Below are 21,005 nucleotides of genomic sequence, written 5' to 3' on the forward strand. Positions count from 1 at the left end.
GTCCAGAGCTAAGTTCAAGTCCTGGTGGATATCCTTGTTAAGTTTCTGTCTCATTGATCTTTCTAATATTGACAGTGGGGTGTTAAAGTCTCCGATTATTATTGTGTGGGAGTCTAAGTCTCTTTGTAGGTCTCTGAGAATTTGCTTTATGAATCTGGGTGCTCCTGTATTGGTGCATATATATTTAGGACAGTTAGCTCTTTTTGTTGCATTGATCCCTTTTATTATGTAATGCCCTTCTTTGTCTCTTTTGATCTGTATTGGTTTAAAGTCTGTTTTATGAGAGGGTAGAATTGCAGTCCCTGCTTTTTTTTTTTTTTTTTTGCTTTCCATTTGATTGGTAACTATTCTTCCATTCCTTTATTTTGAGCCTGTGTGTGTCTTTGCACATGAGATGGGTTTCTTGAATACAGCACACCAATGGGTCTTGACTCTTTATCCAATTTGCCAGTCTGTATCTTTTAATTGGGACATTTAGCCTGTTTACATTTAAGGTTAATATTGTTATATGTGAATTTGATCCTGTCATTATGATGCTAGCTGATTATTTTGCCTGTTGCAGTTTCTTCATAGCATCGATGGTCTTTACAATTTGCTATGTTTTTGCAGTGGCTGGTACTGGTTGTTCCTTTCCATGTTTAGTGCTTCCTTCAGGAGCTCTTGTAAGGCAGGCCTGGTGGTGACAAAATCTCTCAGCATTTGTTTGTCTGTAAAGGATTTTATTTCTCATTCACTTATGAAGCTAAGTTTGGCTGGATATGAAATTCTGGGTTGAAAATTCTTTAAGAATGTTGAATATTGGTCCCCACTCTCTTCTGGCTTGTAGAGTTTCTGTCAAGAGATCCACTGTTAGTCTGATGGGCTTCCCTTTGTGGGTAACCCGACCTTTCTCTCTGGCTGCCCTTAACATTTTTTCCTTCATTTCAACCTTGGTGAATCTGACGATTATGTGTCTTGGGTTGCTCTTCTTGAGGAGGATCTTTGTGGCGTTCTCTGTATTTCCTGAATTTGAATGTTGGCCTGCCTTACTATATTGGGGAAGTTCTCCTGGATGATATCCTGAAGAGTATTTTCCAGCTTGGTTCCATTCTCCCCGTCACTTTCAGGTACACCAATCGACATAGATTTCGTCTTTTCACATGGTCCCATACTTCTCGCAGGCTTTGTTCATTTCTTTTCATTCTTTTTTCCCTAGTCTTGTTTTCTTGCTTTATTTCATTGAGTTGATCCTCAATCACTGGTATCCTTTCTTCTGCTTGATAGATTTGGCTGTTGATACTTGTGTATGCTTCAGAAGTTCTTGTGCTGTGTTTTTCAGCTCCGTCAGGTCATTTATGTTCTTTTATAAACTGGTTATTCTAGTTAGCAATTCGTCTAACCTTTTTTCAAGGTTCTTAGTTTCCTTGCATTGGATTAGAACACGCTCCTTTAGCTCGGAAGAGTATGTTATTATTACCCACCTTCTGAAGCCTATTTCTGTCAATTAGTCAAACTCATTCTCTGTCCAGTTTTGTTCCTTGCTGGCAAGGAGTTGTGATCTTTTGGAGGAGAAGAGGCATTCTTGTTTTTGGAATTTTCAGTCTTTTTGTGCTGGTTTCTCCCCATCTTTGTGGATTTATCTACCTTTGGTCTTTGATGTTGGTGACATTCAGGTGGGGTCTCTGAGTGGACATCCTTTTTGTTGATGTTGATACTATTCCTTCCTGTTTGTTAGCTTTCTTTCTAACAGTCAGGCCCCTCTGCTGCAGTGCTGCTGGAGTTTGCTGAAGGTCCATCCAGACCCTGTTTGCCTGGGTATCACCAGCAGAGGCTGTAGAACAGCAAAGATTGCCATCTATTCCTTCTTCTGGAAGCTTTATTCCAGAGGGGTACCTGCCAGATGCCAGCCAGAGCTCTCCTGTATGAAGTGTCTGTTGGCTCCTACTGGGAGGTGTCTCCCAGTCAGGATACACGGGGGGTCAGGGACCCACTTGAGGAGGCAGTCTGTCCCTTATCAGAGCTGGAACACTGTGCTGGGAGATCTGCTGCTCTCTTCAGAGCCAGCAGGCAGTCTGCTGAAGCTGCACCCACAGCCGCCCCTTACCCCAGGTGCTCTGTCCCAGGGAGATGGGGGTTTTATCTATTAGTCCCTGACTGGGGCTGCTGCCTTTTTTTCAGAGATGCCCTGCCCAGAGACGAGGAATATAGAGAGGCAGTCTGGCCACAGCAGCTTTGCTGAGCTGCGGTGGGCTCTGCCCAGTTCAAACTTCCCAGTGACTTTGTTTCATGAAAATCTCTTGAACCTGGAATGTGGAGGTTACAGTGAGCTAAGATTGTGCCACTGCACTATAGCCTGGGCAACAGCACAAGACATTGTCTAAAAAAAAAAAAAAAAAAAAGAACCTACATTTCTAGGAACAAATAGACTTTCAAAGAATGGTTCTAGTCTGGGGCTCATACTTAATGTGGCTCAGCAAAATCCTCTAGGGACACTCACCTTATTGTAGTCCATAATGTAAGTATATGCTGGTAGATTCACTCCAATAGATGAAATCAGTTTAAGTCACAGGGGCTAATTTATCTAAAACATTCACAGATATAATGTATTTCATCCATAGCAAGCTATTTATTCTACTTTTAGGAAAAAAAAATCAAACTCTCCCCTCCCTAAACGGCCCCCTTCATATTTATGACTAATATAGTAACTCATGGTGGGATCCCATTATACCTATTCTCTTCCATACTTAACTGCTCCCCTTAGGCCCACATACAAGCTGGACCATTTGGAACCATCTGTTTAAACAAAACCTGTGGTTAAATAAACACATGAAATCTACCATCTTAACTATTTTAAGTGTACAGTTCAGTAGTTTAAGTATATTCACATTGTTCTGCAACAGATCTCTAGAACTCTTTCATCTTGTACACTAAAGCTGTATGCACCAAACAACCCCCCATTTTCACCCCCACCAGCTCCTGGCAACCATCATTCTGTTAATACTTTCGGTTTCTATGACTTTGACTACTTGATATCTCATATATTATACAATATTTGTGTATGTATGTGACTGGTTTATTTCGCTTAGCATAGTATTATCAAGGTTCATCCATGTTGTTGCCTGTGATAGGATTTCCTTCCTTTTTTTTTTTTTTTTTTCTTCCCTGAGACAGAGTCTCAGAACAGTCTCTGTTGCTCAGGCTGGAGTGCAATGGCATGATCTTGGCTCACTGCAACCTCCGCTTCCCAGGTTCAAGTGATTCTCCTGCTCAACCTTCCAAGTAGCTGGGATTACAGGCATGCACCACCATGCCTGGTTAATTTTTGTATTTTTAGTGGAGATGGGGTTTCACCATGTTGGCCAGGGCTGGTCTTGAACTCTGGGCCTCAAGTGATCCACCTGCCTCAGCCTCCCAAAGTGCTGGGATTATAGGTGTGAGCCACCTGTGCCCTGCTGCTTTCTTTCCAAGACTGAATAATATTCCATTCTATGTATATACCACATTTTGTTTATCCATTCATCTGTCAGTGAACATTTGGGTTGCCTCCATATCATGGCTATTGTGAATAATGTTGCCATGAATATAGGTGTGCAAATCTCTCTTTAAGATCTTGTTTTCAGTTCCTTTGTGTATATACTCAGAAGTGATGTCTCCGTTCAAGCTGACATAACAAAAAATACAGTTTGGGTGACTTAACAAAAGTTCATTCCTCACAGTTCTTACAACTAGGAAGTCCAAAGTCAAGGTGCTGGCCAGTTCAGTTTGTGGTCAAGGCCCTCTTCCTGGTTTGCAGAGGGCTGCCTTTTTGCTCTATCCTCATATGGTGGTGAGAGAGATCATCTCTCATCTGTCTCTCCTTGTAAGGGTTTACTGCCACTCATGAGGGCTCCACCTTAATGACTGAATCACTTCCTGAAGACCGTAGGGCTTCAACCTGTGAATTTTGGGGGAACACAAATATTCAGTCCACAGCAAGTGGAATTGCTGTGTCATATGGGAATTCTATTTTTAATTTTTTGAGGAACCTACATCGTGTTTAAGTGGTGATTATCATTTTACATTCTTACCAATACCACATAAGCATTCCGATTTCCCCACATCCTCACCAACACTTATTTTGGGATTTTTAAAAATTGTAGCCATCCTGATGGGTGTGAGGTAATGTGTCTTTGTAATACTGATTTACATTTCTTATAATTAGTCATGCTGAGCACCTTTTCATAATTTTTGTTTGTTGGTCATTTGTATATCATCTTTGAAGAAATGTCTATTCAAGTCTTTGGCCTTTTTTTTTTTTTGAGATGAAGTCTCGCTCTGTCACCAGGCTGAAGTGCATGGAGTGCAGTTGTGCAATCTCAGCTCACTGCAATCTTCCACTTCTCAGGTTCAAGCCATTCTCCTGCCTCAGCCTCCTGAATAATCCCAGTGGGTTACAGGTGCACACCACCACACCCAGCTAATTTTTGTGTAGAGACAGGGGTTTCACTATGTTGGCCAGAATGGTCTCGATCTCCTGACCTCATGATCTGCCTGCCTCAGCCTCCCAAACTGCTGGGATTACAGGCATGAGCCACCACTCCCAGCCCCATTTTTTAGTTATTTGATTTTTTGAGTTGTAGGAATTCTTCATATATTCTGGTTATTAACCTCTCATCAAATATATAATTTGTAAATATTTTCTCCTATCCCATAGGTTGCCTTTTCACTCTGTTGATTGTCCTTTGATGAACAAACGTTTTTAAGTCTGATGTAATTCCATATTTTTTCTTTTGCTGCCCATACTTTGTGTCATATCTAAGAAATCATTGCCAAATCCAATATTGTGAAACTTTCCCCCTGTGTTTTCATCTAGTTTTACAGTTGTCAGTCTTACATTTAGGTCTTTGAGTTTTTTAATATATAAGGGTCCAACTTCATTCTTTTGCATGTGTGTATCCAGTTTTCCTAGCATCATTTGTTAAAGAGACTGTCCTGTCCCTACTGAGTGGTCTTGGTCCCTTTGCTAAAGATCATTTGGCCATATATGTGAGAATTTATTTCTGGACCTTATTCCATTGGCCTATATGTTTGACTTTGTGCCAGTTCCACATTATTTTGATTACTGTTGCTTTGCAATATGTTTTGACATCCGGGAGTGTGAGACCTCCAACTTTGTTCTTTTTCAAGATTGTTTTGGCTATTCAGGGTCTGCTGAAGATTCTAGATGATTTTTAGCATGGAATTCTCTACTTCTGTGAAAAATGCCATTGGGATTTTGATAGAGATTGCATTGAATCTACAGCTCACTCTGGGTGACCATGAGATGTCTTTCCATTTATTTGTGTCTTTAATTTCTTTTTTTTTTTTTTTTTTTTTTGAGACGGAGTCTCGCTCTGTCACCCAGGCTGGAGTGCTGTGGCTGGATCTCAGCTCACTGCAAGCTCCACCTCCCGGGTTCACGCCATTCTCCTGCCTCAGCCTCCCGGGTAGCTGGGACTACAGGCGCCGCCACCTCGCCCGGCTAGTTTTTTTTGTAGTTTTTAGTAGAGACGGGGTTTCACCGTGTTAGCCAGGATGGTCTCGATCTCCTGACCTCGTGATCCGCCCGTCTCGGCCTCCCAAAGTGCTGGGATTACAGGTTTGAGCCACTGAGCCCGGCCGTGTCTTTAATTTCTTAGTAATGCTTGCAGGGGTCCCCAACCCATGGACCAGTAGTGGTCTGTAGCCTGTTAGGAACTGACTGCACAGCAGGAGGTGAGTTGTGGGCAAGCAAGCATTACTGCCTGAGCTCTGCCTCCTGTCTGATCAGCTGCAGCATTGGATTTTCACAGGAGCTTGACCCTATTGTGAACTGTGCATGTGAGGGATGTGGGTTGTGCACTCCTTATAAGAATCTAATACTTGATGATCTGAGGTGGAACAGTTTTATCCTGAAACCATCCCCCACTGCACTGTCCACCCTGGGTCCATGGAAAAACTGTCTTCCATGAAACCAGTCCCTGGTGCCAAAAAGGTTGAGGACTGCTGCCTTACAGTTTTCAATGTGTAAGTCTTTTGTCTTAGTCTGTTCAGGCTGCTGTAACAAAATACCTTAGACTGGGTAATTTATAGGTAACAGAAATTTATTGCTCACCAGTTTTGGAGGCTGGAAAGTCCAATATCAAGGATTTGGTGCCTAGTGAGTGTCTTCTTCCTCACAGATGGCACACTCGAGCTCTGTCCTCACATGGTGGAAGGGGAGCTTCCCAGACCTCTATTAAAGGGCACTAATCCCATTCATGAGGGAAGAGCCCTCTTGACCTTATCACCTCCCAAAGGCCTACTTCTTAATACCACCACATTGAGGATTAAATTTCAACATACAACATACATCAACATACAAATGTGGGGGGAGACACATTCACACCATCGCATATCTCCTTGGTTAAGTTTATTCCTGAGTATTTTATTCTTTTTGATGCTATTGTAAATGGAATTGTTTAATTTTTTTGGATCATTCATTGCTACTGTATAGAAATACGACTGATTTTTGTGTGCTGATTTTGTATCCTGCAGCTTTGCTGAATTTATGCTTCCTCTTGATCACACTATCCTCTGCTAGGGAAGAGCTAGGGTGAGCAAAATCCCCAACTTTCCTAGCCTTTAGGTGCAGCCTTTTCCTGGCTTTGCATTTGCCTTAGTGCTGCAGTTTCCCAGTTGGTTTCTAGAGTTCTCACAAAGATATTCTGGCCCATATATTGTTAACTTAGTGTCTCTGGGAGAATGAGGACATGGAATTCCCAAGTCCATCATCTTGCTGACATTACTCCCATCTGCTAGCATTAGCAAAAAAACTAGTATGATTCGTATATGATATTTACATATACAAATATGCTAATAAAAGTTCTGATTCATATATGATATTCACATCTATTAATATGCTAATAAAATTTCAGAGTATATTGATAAAAAATGCTTATCCAACAAGTTTTACTTACCTACTTATCTCCCGGTGGTCTGTAATAAAATCAACCTCATTCTTAGAGATGATTAAGTTTGGCTTAATACAAATTTTTCCCAAATATGGCCAAAAAAACTCAGATTTTAACTCTTGAATCCTGGGAACCTCAACCAGAAATTTTCTCGTGATTATTTTAGAAAAAAATTTTCCTCTGGTTGGGGAAGGTTTTGATATCCCCAGTGTAATGTACCTTCCCTAATTATTTTGAAAACTACTGTAGTAACATTAGAAATCCTGTGTTTAGTTTTGAGAAAACACTCAAACAGGAAGCACCTGTTAAATGGGAGGCATTGAAACATTAGCTTTGTATCACATGCACTTTTATTACTTTAGGTAACATTTTTTAACTCATTGAAATTTTGATTTCAATTTCTAAGTGATTATAAGTTCCAGTGGACTAAATGCATTCTAGTTGATCTTGTTTTGTGATCACTCTACTGCTGATTAGAATCTCTACTAGAAATTTTGTATTTTCAAGAGGAGGAACAAAGAGCAGAAACGGGATAAGTAAAATTTTAACTATCTTCTTAGGTTCAATTGTATTGCTATAAGTGAGAGAACTCCATAGCAGGCAGAAGAGGACAAAGGCGTGATGCATATTCGATGAGTAATGCACTTATAAGTTTCTTTAAATATAAAACATATTGAAGATAATACTCTATTTCTAGCTAAGGTTATAGTCTTGTCTTCTCACAAGAGTAAATATTCTTGACGTTAAGTACCACCTCTATTCAAAATTGATTGATTGCTCCCAACCCTCACTTCCACACTACCCCATACATTTGGAGGCAGGCACTAGATTGAGCTCAATAAATGTTTTGAGGAGTAACAGAGTTATCACAACAGCTTCAGTTAAACTTAGAGCTATTTCTACTTGTCTGATAAAGTGTCATTTTTTGTTCTGCAGTCTCTCCCTAATGAATCCTTCTTTCTAGTAATTCTTAACATTCTATTGGAACTCTAAAACAGTTCAAAAGAGAGCAGGCATAGAGCCATACCAGTCATTTCCAAGATAAAAATGGTCTTACATAAGATTCTAAAGAAAGTCCACTCTTCTTTGTATCTTTCAAAATGGCTTCAAGTGTTTTGCCATTTAAAAGTAGTCTCATCTGATTACAGCATTATTTAATTGGCTTATGAAAGTAGGTAGAAACTCAAAATTATTACTAATAGTGAAGTCATGACTTTTTAAGAGATTGAGACAGCACATAAAATTGGAGAAAAATTCTTCTTTATTGAAAAATACCAGTAATACTGACAGACTTCAAAAGCAATTCACGCTTCCAGAATACAAAGTACTTAATACATATTTTCAAACCTGTTTGCATTTCAAACAAAGTTAGCGTTTTTGTAAATCAAATGTGATAACCCGACAAAAATGTTTTCCAGCTTTATTATTTAAGGAGCTGCACAACCTTTAAAGGGGGGACCAGGAGGCAGGCAGAGACATAGAATGCACCCAGGACTGCGCAGCAGTCTACAGCAACATATCCCACAACTTCGATGCTGGAAACACAACTACTGCACAAGACAGCTGCCCTCCAGTGTCAGGATCCTGTGAAACAGCATATCAAAAGATCGCCAGCTTCTTGTAATTTACACACTTTCATTTAGGATTGCTTTTTGAAGAAAATCTTTAAGAATGCCATTGTAATTTAATATCCAGAACCCTGAATTTAAAAAACTAATGAAAGAAATTAACTGTTACCATCAAAACGGTTGTTGCTGAGCTGTGTGGGTAGGAATTCTATGCTTTTTTAGATGCAAGAAAATTAACACATAATGCAAGTTTAATTTGAAATCACACAAGTTATGTATGTAGGCTCAGATAGTAGCAATGTTCACTTTTATTACTAATAGCTTAACTGAAACAGCCATCTATTCATTCCTCCAGCAGGAATAGCAGCACCAAGATCTTCTAAAATTCTTTACATATAAAGCTTAAGTCATTATCCAAGTCCCATCTTTGCATGCTCCAATTCTTGTTATCTTATTTAACATGAAAGCAACAGGATTTGGAGAGTTACTATTTGCTGTATTAAAACAGTTACACAGCATCTTGTACTGTCAAAAAGCAAAATACTTGAATGGCAGCCTGTCTTCACAGCTCTAAACTTGAAGCTGCCAAACAGTCACTGCTTGTGCCAGCAGTGGGTTTTCCACAGAAAAATAGCAGAAACTAAAGGAATCATGGCACAATGGATTTCTGAATTATTTTGTATACCATTGGTCCTGGGGTTTAGTACCTTCCCCTTGTAGACTGTATCTGCTGATCATTCCAGAATCATCTTTAATGAAGGAAAGGCATCAAGTCATATAGCGGGTAATGGCTCTCAGAGCATAAAGGAGTTCTGCTTGCATCCTAGCTTCTATAAGAAGCAGATTAACATGAACCTGAATATAAAATACAACATCATATAAGGAAGGGTTACAAACATTCACAATCAGTTTTTCAGTGAATCTAATGAACACATAAAATAAGTACACGTCCTACACTTCCTATGTAGTACAGAATAACTTATCCTTGGGTTTGTTGAACAGATTATCAATTTCTCAAAACAGCTGTCTTTTTTTTTTTTTTTTTTCTGATACACAGTTTCACTCTTTCCCAGGCTCGAGTGCAGTGGCATGATCTTGGCTCACTGCAACCTCCACCTCCTGGGTTCAGGCAATTCTTATGCCTCAGCCTCCCAAGTAGCTGGGACTACAGGCGCATGCCACCATGCCCAACTAATTTTTTGGTATTTTTAGTATCACCATGTTGGACAGGCTGGTCTTAAACTCCTGAGCTGAAGTGATCTGCCTGCCTTGGCCTCCCAAAGTGCTGGGATTACAGGTGTGAGCCACCATGCCCGCCCTAACATTCTTTTTGGATAGATGGTTTGAGCTTTCATTTATATTTTACCATATTTCCTGGAGGTTTGTTACATGTCAAAAAATCTAAACACTGTTTTATCAGAATAACAACTTCCCCTGCCAAATCATTATTCAGTAATTTCTATAAAGATGTTTCAAAGAGAACAGACACTTCTACATATACACAGCTTTTATAAAACAGTCTTTCTTCTACATGCTTACAGCCATGCCAGCACTTCTGAAGATGGGCCAGCCCACCTGTGCTCCCTATCTTTATTCTTTTACTCTATCACCATAATGAAGTTCCCTTCTGAAGGGGTACCTGAGACAGCTGTCCTGGAATGTTTTTCTTTGGGTTGGGAGGGGTGATGGAAAGGGTTTCAGACCAATTAGGTTAGGTGAAGGAGACTACGAATCATTGCTAAGTTACAGAGTAAACAAGCCACAATAGGCACATACCTTCTCAGAGTGCTTGAATTGCCTCCAGAAGCTTTCATACATTCTTTTGGTAACCTTTTCAGGAGTACAAACAACAGTTTTGATATAAACTTTAAAGCTACGATCCAATAGCTGGTTAATTTCACCATAGTCATAATCATCGTATCTGTTGAAAGACGTAAGAAGAATTATGATATTTTCAGTGTATAACCTGTTTTCATGTTACAAAAGTATACACATCAGTAATTAATGCTATATTTTTCCCCTCTTTGTGTAGGCAGCTGTCCCCAAAAATGATAGAGCTTTACAACTGCAGGTGGATGAGTGAGTATAAAGGGATAAGAAACAGAGTACTGGCCGGGCGCGGTGGCTCACGCCTGTAATCCCAGCACTTTGGGAGGCCGAGGTGGGCGGATCACAAGGTCAGGAGATCGAGACCATGGTGAAACCTCATCTCTACTAAAAATACAAAAAATTAGCCGGGCGCGGTGGCAGGCGCCTGTAGTCCCAGCTACTCGGGAGGCTGAGGCAGGAGAATGGCGTGAACCCGGGAGGCGGAGCTTGCAGTGAGCCGAGATCGCGCCACTGCACTCCAGCCTAGGCGACAGAGCGAGACTCCGCCTCAAAAAAAAAAAAAAAAAGAAACAGAGTACTTAGGGAGAGTCACAGAACATTTTCTACTACCCAAGTAAATCATTCCTGAAAGCTGACAATATTAACGTAGCACTGGGTACCAAGCAGTAGTATACATCTGCAATCATGAATATGCAGCCACACTGAGGAACAAACTATTATTGAGATGGAGTCTTGCCCTGTCGCCCAGGCTGGAGTACAGTGGTGCTATCTTGGCTTACTGCAACTTCCGCTTCCTGGGTTCAAGCGATTCTCTCACCTCAGCCTCCTGAGAAGCTAGGATTACAGGTGTGTGCCACCATGCCCAGCTAATTTTTGTATTTTTAGTAGAGACAGGGTATCACCATATTGGCCAGGCTAGTGTAAAACTCCTGACCTCAAGTGATCCGCCCGCCTTGGCTTCCCAAAGTACTGGGATTATGGGCGTGACCCCACTGCGCCTGGCTGAACAAATTCTGAAAACAGATTTTGAGTATTATCAAAATTAAACAAAATAATTATGTTTGTTATTGGTACTAGTACACTCTCTATATATACATATAGAGAAATTCACTTGTGTAAATAAAAATAATTAGAATTACTTTTCTAGGAGTTTCTGGGGTCAAATGAGAAAAAAGGCAGGGGCTGCAGGGAGAAGGATGGTCTGTACTTAGGAGAGCCTATCCTGCTTTAAGCCAAGATGGCTGCATGTACCAGTTGTCTGCTTTGCTGCACTGGGTAATGGATTCCTGATGACATAGGTACTGAAGTCTCCTATTGAGTTTTCAGTGGAAAGAGGAGAAAGGTCTTGCAAAGCTGGTTCTACAACCATTCAGGAGGCTAAAGTCAATAGTCTGGCTACTGATTAGTGGGAAATTAGTTTAAAGTTGGTCAGATGTACCTCAAATGCCAGATCGGTTTAGAGTAGATTAACTAGGGTTTGTAGGTTTTGACCAGACTCTCTAATAAAATGAATAGAAAGCCTGATTTTACAGCGAAAATAGTTAACTAGTAAGCACTGTAGCTCGGAGTTTGTGTGCATGTGTGAGAAGGTGGTATGCGATGACTGCATTTTCATTATAACATAATAAAAACCTAACAGCAAGGACATGAAAGTTTTGCATTTTGATTAGGTATTATGAGAGCAAATAATCCTCAGAGGGAGCCTAAGAACAGCCAGAGGGGCAATATAAGGGTACTAATTTCCAAGGAGGTAGAAACATAAATGTATCAGGAGACAGATGATATGAAGAGAAAAGATACTAAAGGTGTTCAGTGACAAACTTTGTTCTAGGACCAGCTTGCTTGTCCTCCCTTTCCTGGAGGCAGCTGTCATTCAACTCTTGTCAAAGTCCCTAACTCGCCCTCCTGCCTAGCTAGGAAAGAGGAGAAAAAACTAGGTTGCAATCAAGTGGTTCTTTGAAGCATAAATAGCATAAAAATAAGTTAGAGGGGAGGGGATGGGTTTTGATTATGTGTGTGTCCATGTGCACATGCACTCCAAGCACTTGAATAATTTGGCCCAGAGGAAAACATCTCTTTATAAACACAGAAAGAAGACTAACCTTATTCCAAACATGCAGTGAATATAGTTCCAAATTGCCCGCCTAAGCATTGAGGTATCAACATCTTTGTGCATTGCCATTGTATTATAAGTAAGATTGTAGGCAATGTGAAATTTTTCATCAATCAACTGTCCCACATCTGGATAAAGGCGATTTACCAAAGAATAACCATGATCTTCCCAGCAATAGTCCTAAATACAGGGAATAGAACAAATGTGAATAATTAAAATGTGGTCAAGTACAGTTCTGTATCTACAGCTCTGTAGTATGGTAAAAATGACTGTCATTTGGCTGACCAACTAACTGGCTTTCATCCCTAACTCCCAGCTTCTTGCACTCCAATCTTTTTTCAATTTCTATACTGCAACATGCAAAAGGTTGTGTTTTATAACTCAGTGAGTTAAAAACTAATAGTCTCATCTCAAAAAAAAAAAAAAAAAAACTAGTAGTCTCCTCCCCTTACACATCGGCCTTTCTCTCTTTCACTCTCTCTCCACTCAGCCCCCAGATGTGACCATCTTGGGAGTCCCCTCTCCTTTTCCATTGCTGCAGCCATTCAAAATGGCATTCAAATAATGAGTAAGTGTGTTTTAAGAGACAAGGTCTCACTCTGTTGCCCAGGCTGGAGTGCAATGGTGTGATCACAGCTCACTGCAGCCTCCAACTCCTGGGATCAAACGATCCTCCCTGCCTCAGCCTCCTGAGTAACTGGAACTACAGGCACAGGCCACCTTGCTTGGATACTGTTTAAAATTATTTGTAGAGGTAGGGTCTTGTTTGGCTGCCCATGCTAGTCTTGAATGCTTGGCCTCAGTGATTTTCCCATCTTGGTCTCTCAAAGTGCTGGGATTACACGTGGGAGCCACCAGATCTGGCCAAATTTTGTGAATTTTTAATTCAACACATCCATCACCCATTCCTTCTCCTACCCCCACTTCTGCCTTTTAGCCCTATTAACTGAGTCTCCTAATTAGTTTTCCTATATTAAATCTCCTTGCCTCCTTTCTTTCTACCTGAAACAAGACTTAATAAGCCCCTACTTCTTTGTTGAGTTCCTAAAAACACCTCTTTGATATTATGCCATCATCTGGTCAAAGCCTACAAACCCCGCATAATCTACTGTAAACTGCTTTCGCATGTAAGGCACACCTAACCAATTTTAAACATACACCACTAATCAGAAGTAGGAATCTTTAGCTTGAAGCTCACAGCAGCCAGCCAATCTCTTTGTAATTCCTTCCTTCACTCTATCCCTCAACCTAAGCTTAATTATTGTCTATTCTCTTCTACTTACAATACCCTTTTTACCGTCCAAATTCTTCAAATCCTAATGTCTCTCCATAAAATTTCCAGCCCACATGATGTCTTCAATTTCTAATCTATTGTATAATTATTCTATAACTCTTCCTTGTGCCTAAATTTTGTCCCTTAGTTTATTTTTATGAGACAGGATCCCACTCTATCACCCAGGCTGGAGTGCAGTGGCTCCATCAGGGCTCAGCGCAGCCTCAACCTTCCAGGCTCAAGTGATCTTCCCACCTCAGCCTCCTAAGTAGATGGGACCACAGGTACATGCCACCACACCTGGCTAATTTTATTTTATTTTTGTGTGGAGACAAGGTTTCCCCTTGTTGGCCAGGCTGGTCTTGGAATGCCTTGGCTCAGGCAATCCACCTGCTTCAGCCTCCCAAGGTGCTGGGATTACAGGTGGGAGCCAGTATGAGGCCCGTTAGTTTCTTGAGCAAAGAAACAAAATCTTATGGTTCTCACATATTTTCATAATTCTGGTAAAATAGTTATTATTTAACACTGGCCCCTAACAATATTTGGGAATGCTGGGAGTATCAACTCATCTGATTTAAATACTTACACAATAAAAATTTTAAGATACACATACACTGAAACTACAGTATGATTCCATGGATGGATTAGAAACAGTTTTTCAGGTTTTATTCTGAAACAAGAAGAGATACTGCCTGCAAAGCACTTAGCATAGTTCTTAAATCTAAGTGGCTCTTTTGTATTTTAAGTCAGACTGAGATGTTTCTAGTCAATCATGTGCATACAAGTTGCAATTTTACCTGGACACGAAATGTTGGAACATGCATCCCATGTCTAGAGAAATCTTTATAGCCATAACTAGTATCCTCAAAATGACGAGATACATCTCTTGCTGGTGTAACTTCATCATCATCTGGGGAAAAAGACCATTGAAAGGTTTTTAAAAATAGGATGCTAGTTAAAATTGACTTTACCCAAAGCAAGTAAAAATGGCATAACCCTTTCTCTGTTACTGAGTAACCAATATCAACCAAAATAGTCTTACAATTATACAAAGTAGTTTACTTGCTAGTAAATAGAATGTAGTTAAAGGAGATTCTCTATTATAAAATGAAAACTCATAGTCGAATTCTCTATGCCTTTTATTGCCTCTTTCATAGACCCTCTCTCTCTCCTCCCATTCCAATTTATATGTATTAGATTCTACTTATTCAAAGTATGAACATACTTTTGGATAATTTTTAAGATAACTATAAAAATCAGCTATGCTTCAAAATTTAGCATTTAGATTATTTTTGTTGAATATTAATGACATATAATATGTAACATGATCAAAGAAAGAAATCCCATGAGTTAACATTTTTACAGTGCTGCCTGCACTGTGCCTAAGACTTTCTGAACTATCATCATGTTTAGGAGTTGATGAGATTATAGTTTCATGTAAGTGTAGCATCAGATGACAACTCTACATCTTTAGGCATGGAAACAAAAATTTTTCCTGGAAGAAAAACAAGCTAACGTCCAACCTCCATTTAAACAAATTTGATTGTTTCTTTGCTATTAAGAAGCTTGGTGCTCTTTCTCCCACTCTATTATTGTCAAAATACATCTGGAGACATTTTATAAACTGTTTCTCCTTTAAATTACCTGGTTTATATATTGTCTCCTGTAGCCTGCATATAGATAAAGGTTAAACATAGAGGATTTAGGTTGTTGTTGGTTAATAAATATCTCCTTTTCACAAATGATACTTTTTGTTGTTGTTTTTTGTTTTTTTAGAGACGAGAGTCTTCCTATGTTGCCCAAACTAGTCTGGAATGACTGGCTTCAAGGCGATCCTCCCACCTCAGCTTCTTGAGTGGCTGGTACCACAGGTACAAACTACCATGCCCCCAAAAAATCACAGAATTTTAATGCTGGAAGCAGTCTTGGGACTATTTCCTCATGTTAAAGAAGAGAAGCATGGGCAATATAGCAAGACTTCCATCTCTACAAAAAAAATTTAAAAATTAACTAGGCGTGGTGGCATATGTTTGTAGTCCTAGCTACTCAGGAAGCTGAGGCAGGATGATCGCTTGAGCCTAGGAGCTACAGTCATGCCACTGCACTCCAGCCTGGCAACAAAGCAAGATGCTGTTTCTTAAAAAAAAAAAAAAAAAAAAAAAAAAAAAAGAGAAAAAAGAAGGCACTCATATGTTAAGTGACTTAGCCAAGTTCACAAAGGTTATTAGAAGTAATTTTAGTACCAGTCCTCCCTCTTAGTCTAGGCTGTTTTCACTTACGGCCTTTTCTTAGTTGCTTGCTTTAATAATTATTTGTAAATAGGATTATCTATGCAATATCCTCTCTAAAAGGAAGGACATATTTAGATTGATGCTTCAAAAGTCATTTAAATTCCTTAAACAAAAAGTTGAGTTTGCAATAATTATATTGACTATGCAATGGTTGTTCTTACCTGAAGAGAAGACAAACATGCTCTCTCTTTTTTCTATTTCAAAACGTGAAGCCATCTCTTCCTGACTTGCCTCTTCTTCATCTCGACATTCCTGTAACTGCCTCATCTTTTCCATGAGGGCTTCAACCTCAAAGAAAGAATCACTCACCTAAAGAAAAAGTACAATTAATGTTACACGTGCAGACACAATATATATGAATTATCTTTTAAGTCTGTCTCATAAGAATTTATATCTTTTATTTCTTTTTTTGAGACAGAGTCTTGCTCCATCGCCCAAGCTGGAGTGCAGTGGTGAGATCTCGACTCACTGCAAGCTCCGCCTCCCGGGTTTATGCCATTCTCCTGCCTCAGCCTCCTGAGTAGCTGGGACTACAGGTGCCTGCCGCCATGCCCGGCTAATTTTTTGTGTTTTTTAGTAGAGATGGGGTTTCACTGTGTTAGCCAGGATGGTCTCGATCTCCTGACCTTGTGATCTGCCCGCCTCGGCCTCCCAAAGTGCTGGGACTACAGGTGTGAGCCACCGTGCCTGGCCAGAATTTATGTCTTAATAGAATATAGGGAAAATATTCTTATAATTTTAATGTACATTAATGAATAAAAAACGATTTTGGCCTATTAGGAATATAGACATGCAGATTTTAAAATATAAGAAAAACATGATTTTAAGAACACATTCTAATGCTTTTACCTTACAAGATTAGCAATAATGTCATTACTATTTATGCTGTTTTAAAAACTAAACACTGCTTGTCAATTTAAAACAACTGCATAAGTTAACTTCTACTTGCTTAATCTTTAAATAAATAAGATACACAAAGTATAAGTGACTTTGCATCAACTGTGTACACTGGGCATACATATTGTCAATGTGTCTGTCATCTTTAATAGCTCTATTTATACAATTTACCAATTCAACATGAAAGATGTCTTTACATGGCTGGAGTTGGCCACCTGACCTCTGCAATGGATCTGGCAGCTGTCACTTGCTGGGATGACTAGACCAGTGTCACACATAGAGTAATGGGTCTGACAAAGGACTGGCCAAGTTGTTTTGCACTAGTCAAACCAGTTATACTTCTATACCCTGCTGCATTCTTGCCACAAAAGCTAGATCAAACCTATACAATTTATATCTTTCTTATAAATAAAATGAATATATTAAGAAGTCTGGGTTGGGCTAGTGGCTCATGCCTGTAATCCCAGCATTTTGGGAGACCAAGGCAGGAGAATCACTTGAGCCCAGGAGGAGTTCAAGGCTGCAGTGAGCTGTGATTGTGCCACTGTACTCCAGCCTGGACAACAGAGAGAGACTTTGTCTCAAAAAGGAAAAACAAAAAAAAAGTCTTAATCTCAAATCTCAATGTATATATACAAAATTAATGTTTCCCCTTTTATGAAATGATTTTGCCAGGAATGTTTTTAAGACCTCTATCTCCCATTCTTCCTGGCTTCCACCCATTGATCCTTCAGGTAGCAGCTTACATCCTTCTAAACACTATCATTTACCCAACACTATCAAATCAGATTCTAACACAACCCTCTCCTCTTTCCTTCAGAGGACCAATCATAATTTATAATTGTTATTTGCATGATATTGATTTAATGCTGGCTCCCTTCCCAGATCAAACCTTCATAAAGGTAGGAGATCTGTTTGGTTTACTTGTATATATCCCAAGCCTAGCACAGTACCTGGTACATAGTAGATATTCAAGAAATACTTGTTGGAGAATGACTGTCAGGATAATTCTACATTAAGAGACAATCTATATCACATGTGCTTTACATTTTCTTTTGATCCAAACAGTTATGCTGAAATGCTCAGTATTAAGCCCTTTCTCTAAGAATTTCACGATGGGAAGTGTTTCTGCGATGGTACTGAAGATTCTTCTGGTGCATGCATGCATTTTCCCCCTAATTATTCCTGACACATGGTCAGTAACCAAATAAAAAGTGAGCTGAAAAGGATTAGGTTTCATGATAGGATGACTCAAAGTTTAAAAAAGGTCTCCATCAACTCACATTATCTCTCACTAATTTATTTTGTTTACCCATTCTCCTCTTAAAGAGCCCAAATTGTAAGTATTCTTAGGAAAGATAATTCTTGATATTATATTGAAATAAGAGGGAAATGAAACAAAGTAGGTTTCTTTGTTCCTTGACTGATCTGCCAAAGTTGTTAGGATTTAAAAAATTACGGCATTTCATTTTAATATTAAAATGTTAAAACTGTGTAAGAATTTATTTTTTTCCCTTTATAAATTACCCAGTCTTGGGTATGTCTTTATTAGCAGCATGAGAACAGAATAATACACCAATACTTAGAACCAACCAATGTGTCCTTCAGTAGCTACTGGAAAAAAGAAACGTTGGTACATCCAGAAAATAAAAAATTATTCAGTGCTAAAAAGAAATTAGGTATCAAGCCATGAACAGACATGGAAGAAGTTTAAATGCATATTACTAAGTGAAAGAAGCCAATCTGAAAAGGCTACATACTGTATGATTCCAACTATATAACATTCTGGAAAAGGCAAAACTATGGAGACAGTAAAAAAAGAAGTAAGTAGTTGCCAGGGTTGGGAGGGATGGAAAATTCTTGTTTGTTTGTTACCATTTGTATCTGAAGAGCTGAGTCAGATACTGGATATGTACCTAAAAAACAAGCCATATCAGCTCACTGTCAGGTGTCATCAGTGTGGGCCATAAACCTTCTAAAAGTATCCAACTTACCTGGGAATAGGAAGCTTATCTATTAGAGACATAAAAATCATCTTCTTTCACTCTTCATTCTTTTAATAGAAGGAGAACTAGAAACAATCAAGTACTTTTTTCTTTAGCCTTGTACTAAATGATTGGTAGCACGGACAAGAATCCATCTCCTAGCATTCTAGCAACTGAATACTCTCTCTTGGATCCTCTTCTGACTGCCAAGCTTTGATAAATAATCAGTGGCCATATGCAGGCCTATAACATGAATCTAGGCAGCTCAAAGGATGGTGAAACTGATGGTCTTTGGCGTGTCAGGACAGTGCTATGATCAACCTTGGGAAAATTATTCTTTCTTGTGCTAATTTCACCATATGTAAATGCTACCTCTTATTTAGCACCTCACAAATGCTCAGTGCTGTACTTGGCATTTTACTTCTTTAGAGACGTTTCATTTAAACCTCACAATAACTTTGTGTTTTACTTTTATTTAGATATGAAATAACTGAGATTCAATAACTTGCCCAAAGTCAAATATGTAAGTTAAAGGCAATTCAACCTGTCAAATATATTTCAAAGGGATAATATAACTCAGAAAATGCATGCAAAGCATTCAGATGGCTGTGGTACTGCTTCTAAAATTTATTTCTGAAGCATAAAATAAACACCTGCTTTTTTGCTACAGCAGAAGAATGCAGGAGGGGATTTTGATTCATCATATATAGGAATTAAAAGTTGCTTATAGAAAACTGAACTTGCTCTGTTTCAAAGGAGTAACAAAACTGAGAATATATAAAAGCCAGGAAGATAAGGAATAGAGGTGAAAGCATTTTAACACATTTACATTCACCTGATATCACCTTCTATATTGGTGCAAAGTTAAACATGAAAAAAAGTATTTTAAAGAGAGAAATTTCTAGATCAAAGTTGATTAAATCTTCTGAAAGATAAAAAATTAAGAAGCCAGACTGTTTATTTTGTGCAAAAGAGAAGAATGTGATTGGCACAAAAAGTCTTCACCACCAGGCCACACTATTTTCAGCCTTCCCTCATGTCACTGTAGTAGCCAGTCAATATTATTTGGCCCTGATGGGACACATGCTATTGGCTCCTGATCCTAAAATTATCTAAGCGTAAACTCCTAGAGGGTCTTAGAGTTTTGTACATCACTTTTGTGTAATTTTGTATATCACCTAGACTAGTGATGAGCATGTGAGGCAGTCAATAAAACCTTACTGAATGAATTGATATAGGGGCCCAATATCACCACAGTCTTAACAGGGTGGGTTTTTCTAAGAAGCCAATTGAAGAAATAATATAACAGCAATTATTGTGATTAGTTTTATGACAATCTCATGACAAATAATACTTACAGAAACATTTTCTGCTGAGTTGACCGGCATCTCATCCACACTGTGATTGCCATTTGTAATGTCACAGATGCAGTAGTTGCTAACAGAAGGAGGTCTGAATGTGTGGCCACCATCACAATGAATTTCTGGACTGATTCCACAGCCAAATGTGAACGAGGCAAGAGAATGATAGTGTGTGAGTAAAACTACTGCATGTACCAATTCCGCAAGGGACCAGCTGTGCTCTTCAGCTTTTAAAAGTCCCTTAGGGGGGAAAAAAAAATATTTTTGTAGTGGGGTGTGGTAAAAGTATACAGTTCATTTCAGTATTTAATTTATTGAAAACATGAGATACCATACAAAGTCTAGTATAAAATTATCATTTGAAATATGTAGAACCCAGAATTTGCTAGTTTTTATGAATATGCATTCACAAATACAACTTAACATAATCTGTTAAGACATTCACTATTATTTTGATTTTCTGAAATATTGACTTAAAATATAAGAGAATGCATTTTGCTTAAAAGTGGTTGCTGTATTTCAGATGCTGGATTATGAATGAATTACTGTGTTTGTTAGTTCAAAATCTCAAAGCAAGTGTAATAAATTTGTGTTTATAAGTAGAAGCTGCTGTTTGAAATACCTGTGCTTTATTATAAGGCCTCCTCAAGGAATTTTTAAGATAGTGGCTTGAACAACTTGATTAAATACTCCTAACTCATCAAAAAGTTATACATAAATTCTATAATTGTTCTATTCAATTCTGTCACTTCTACTTC

At 38.9% G+C, this 21,005-nt stretch overlaps 1 protein-coding gene across 4 annotated transcripts in view; it reads right to left on the reverse strand.

The window, feature by feature from the left end:
- Positions 1-8,167: 8,167 nt before the first annotated feature.
- Positions 8,168-21,005, reverse strand: part of SESN1 (sestrin 1) — a 110,523-nt gene continuing 97,685 nt past the window's right edge. For 3 of the 4 annotated variants that reach the window (XM_033234800.1, XM_033234803.1, XM_033234802.1), the window contains exons 5-10: positions 20,245-20,487; positions 16,166-16,313; positions 14,511-14,623; positions 12,430-12,620; positions 10,274-10,418; positions 8,173-9,352 (exon numbers count right to left, since the gene is read on the reverse strand). In XM_033234800.1, the coding sequence (XP_033090691.1) occupies positions 9,266-9,352; positions 10,274-10,418; positions 12,430-12,620; positions 14,511-14,623; positions 16,166-16,313; positions 20,245-20,487 (927 nt within the window). In that variant the 3' untranslated portion in view covers positions 8,173-9,265. Of the gene's footprint in view, positions 9,353-10,273; positions 10,419-12,429; positions 12,621-14,510; positions 14,624-16,165; positions 16,314-20,244; positions 20,488-21,005 lie in introns of all 4 variants that reach the window. The other variant, XM_033234801.1, reaches the window with a different exon arrangement.

The sequence above is a fragment of the Trachypithecus francoisi genome, unplaced genomic scaffold, assembly GCF_009764315.1.
Source record: "Trachypithecus francoisi isolate TF-2019V2 unplaced genomic scaffold, Tfra_2.0 Lachesis_group15, whole genome shotgun sequence".
Classification (NCBI taxonomy): Eukaryota; Metazoa; Chordata; class Mammalia; order Primates; family Cercopithecidae; genus Trachypithecus; species Trachypithecus francoisi.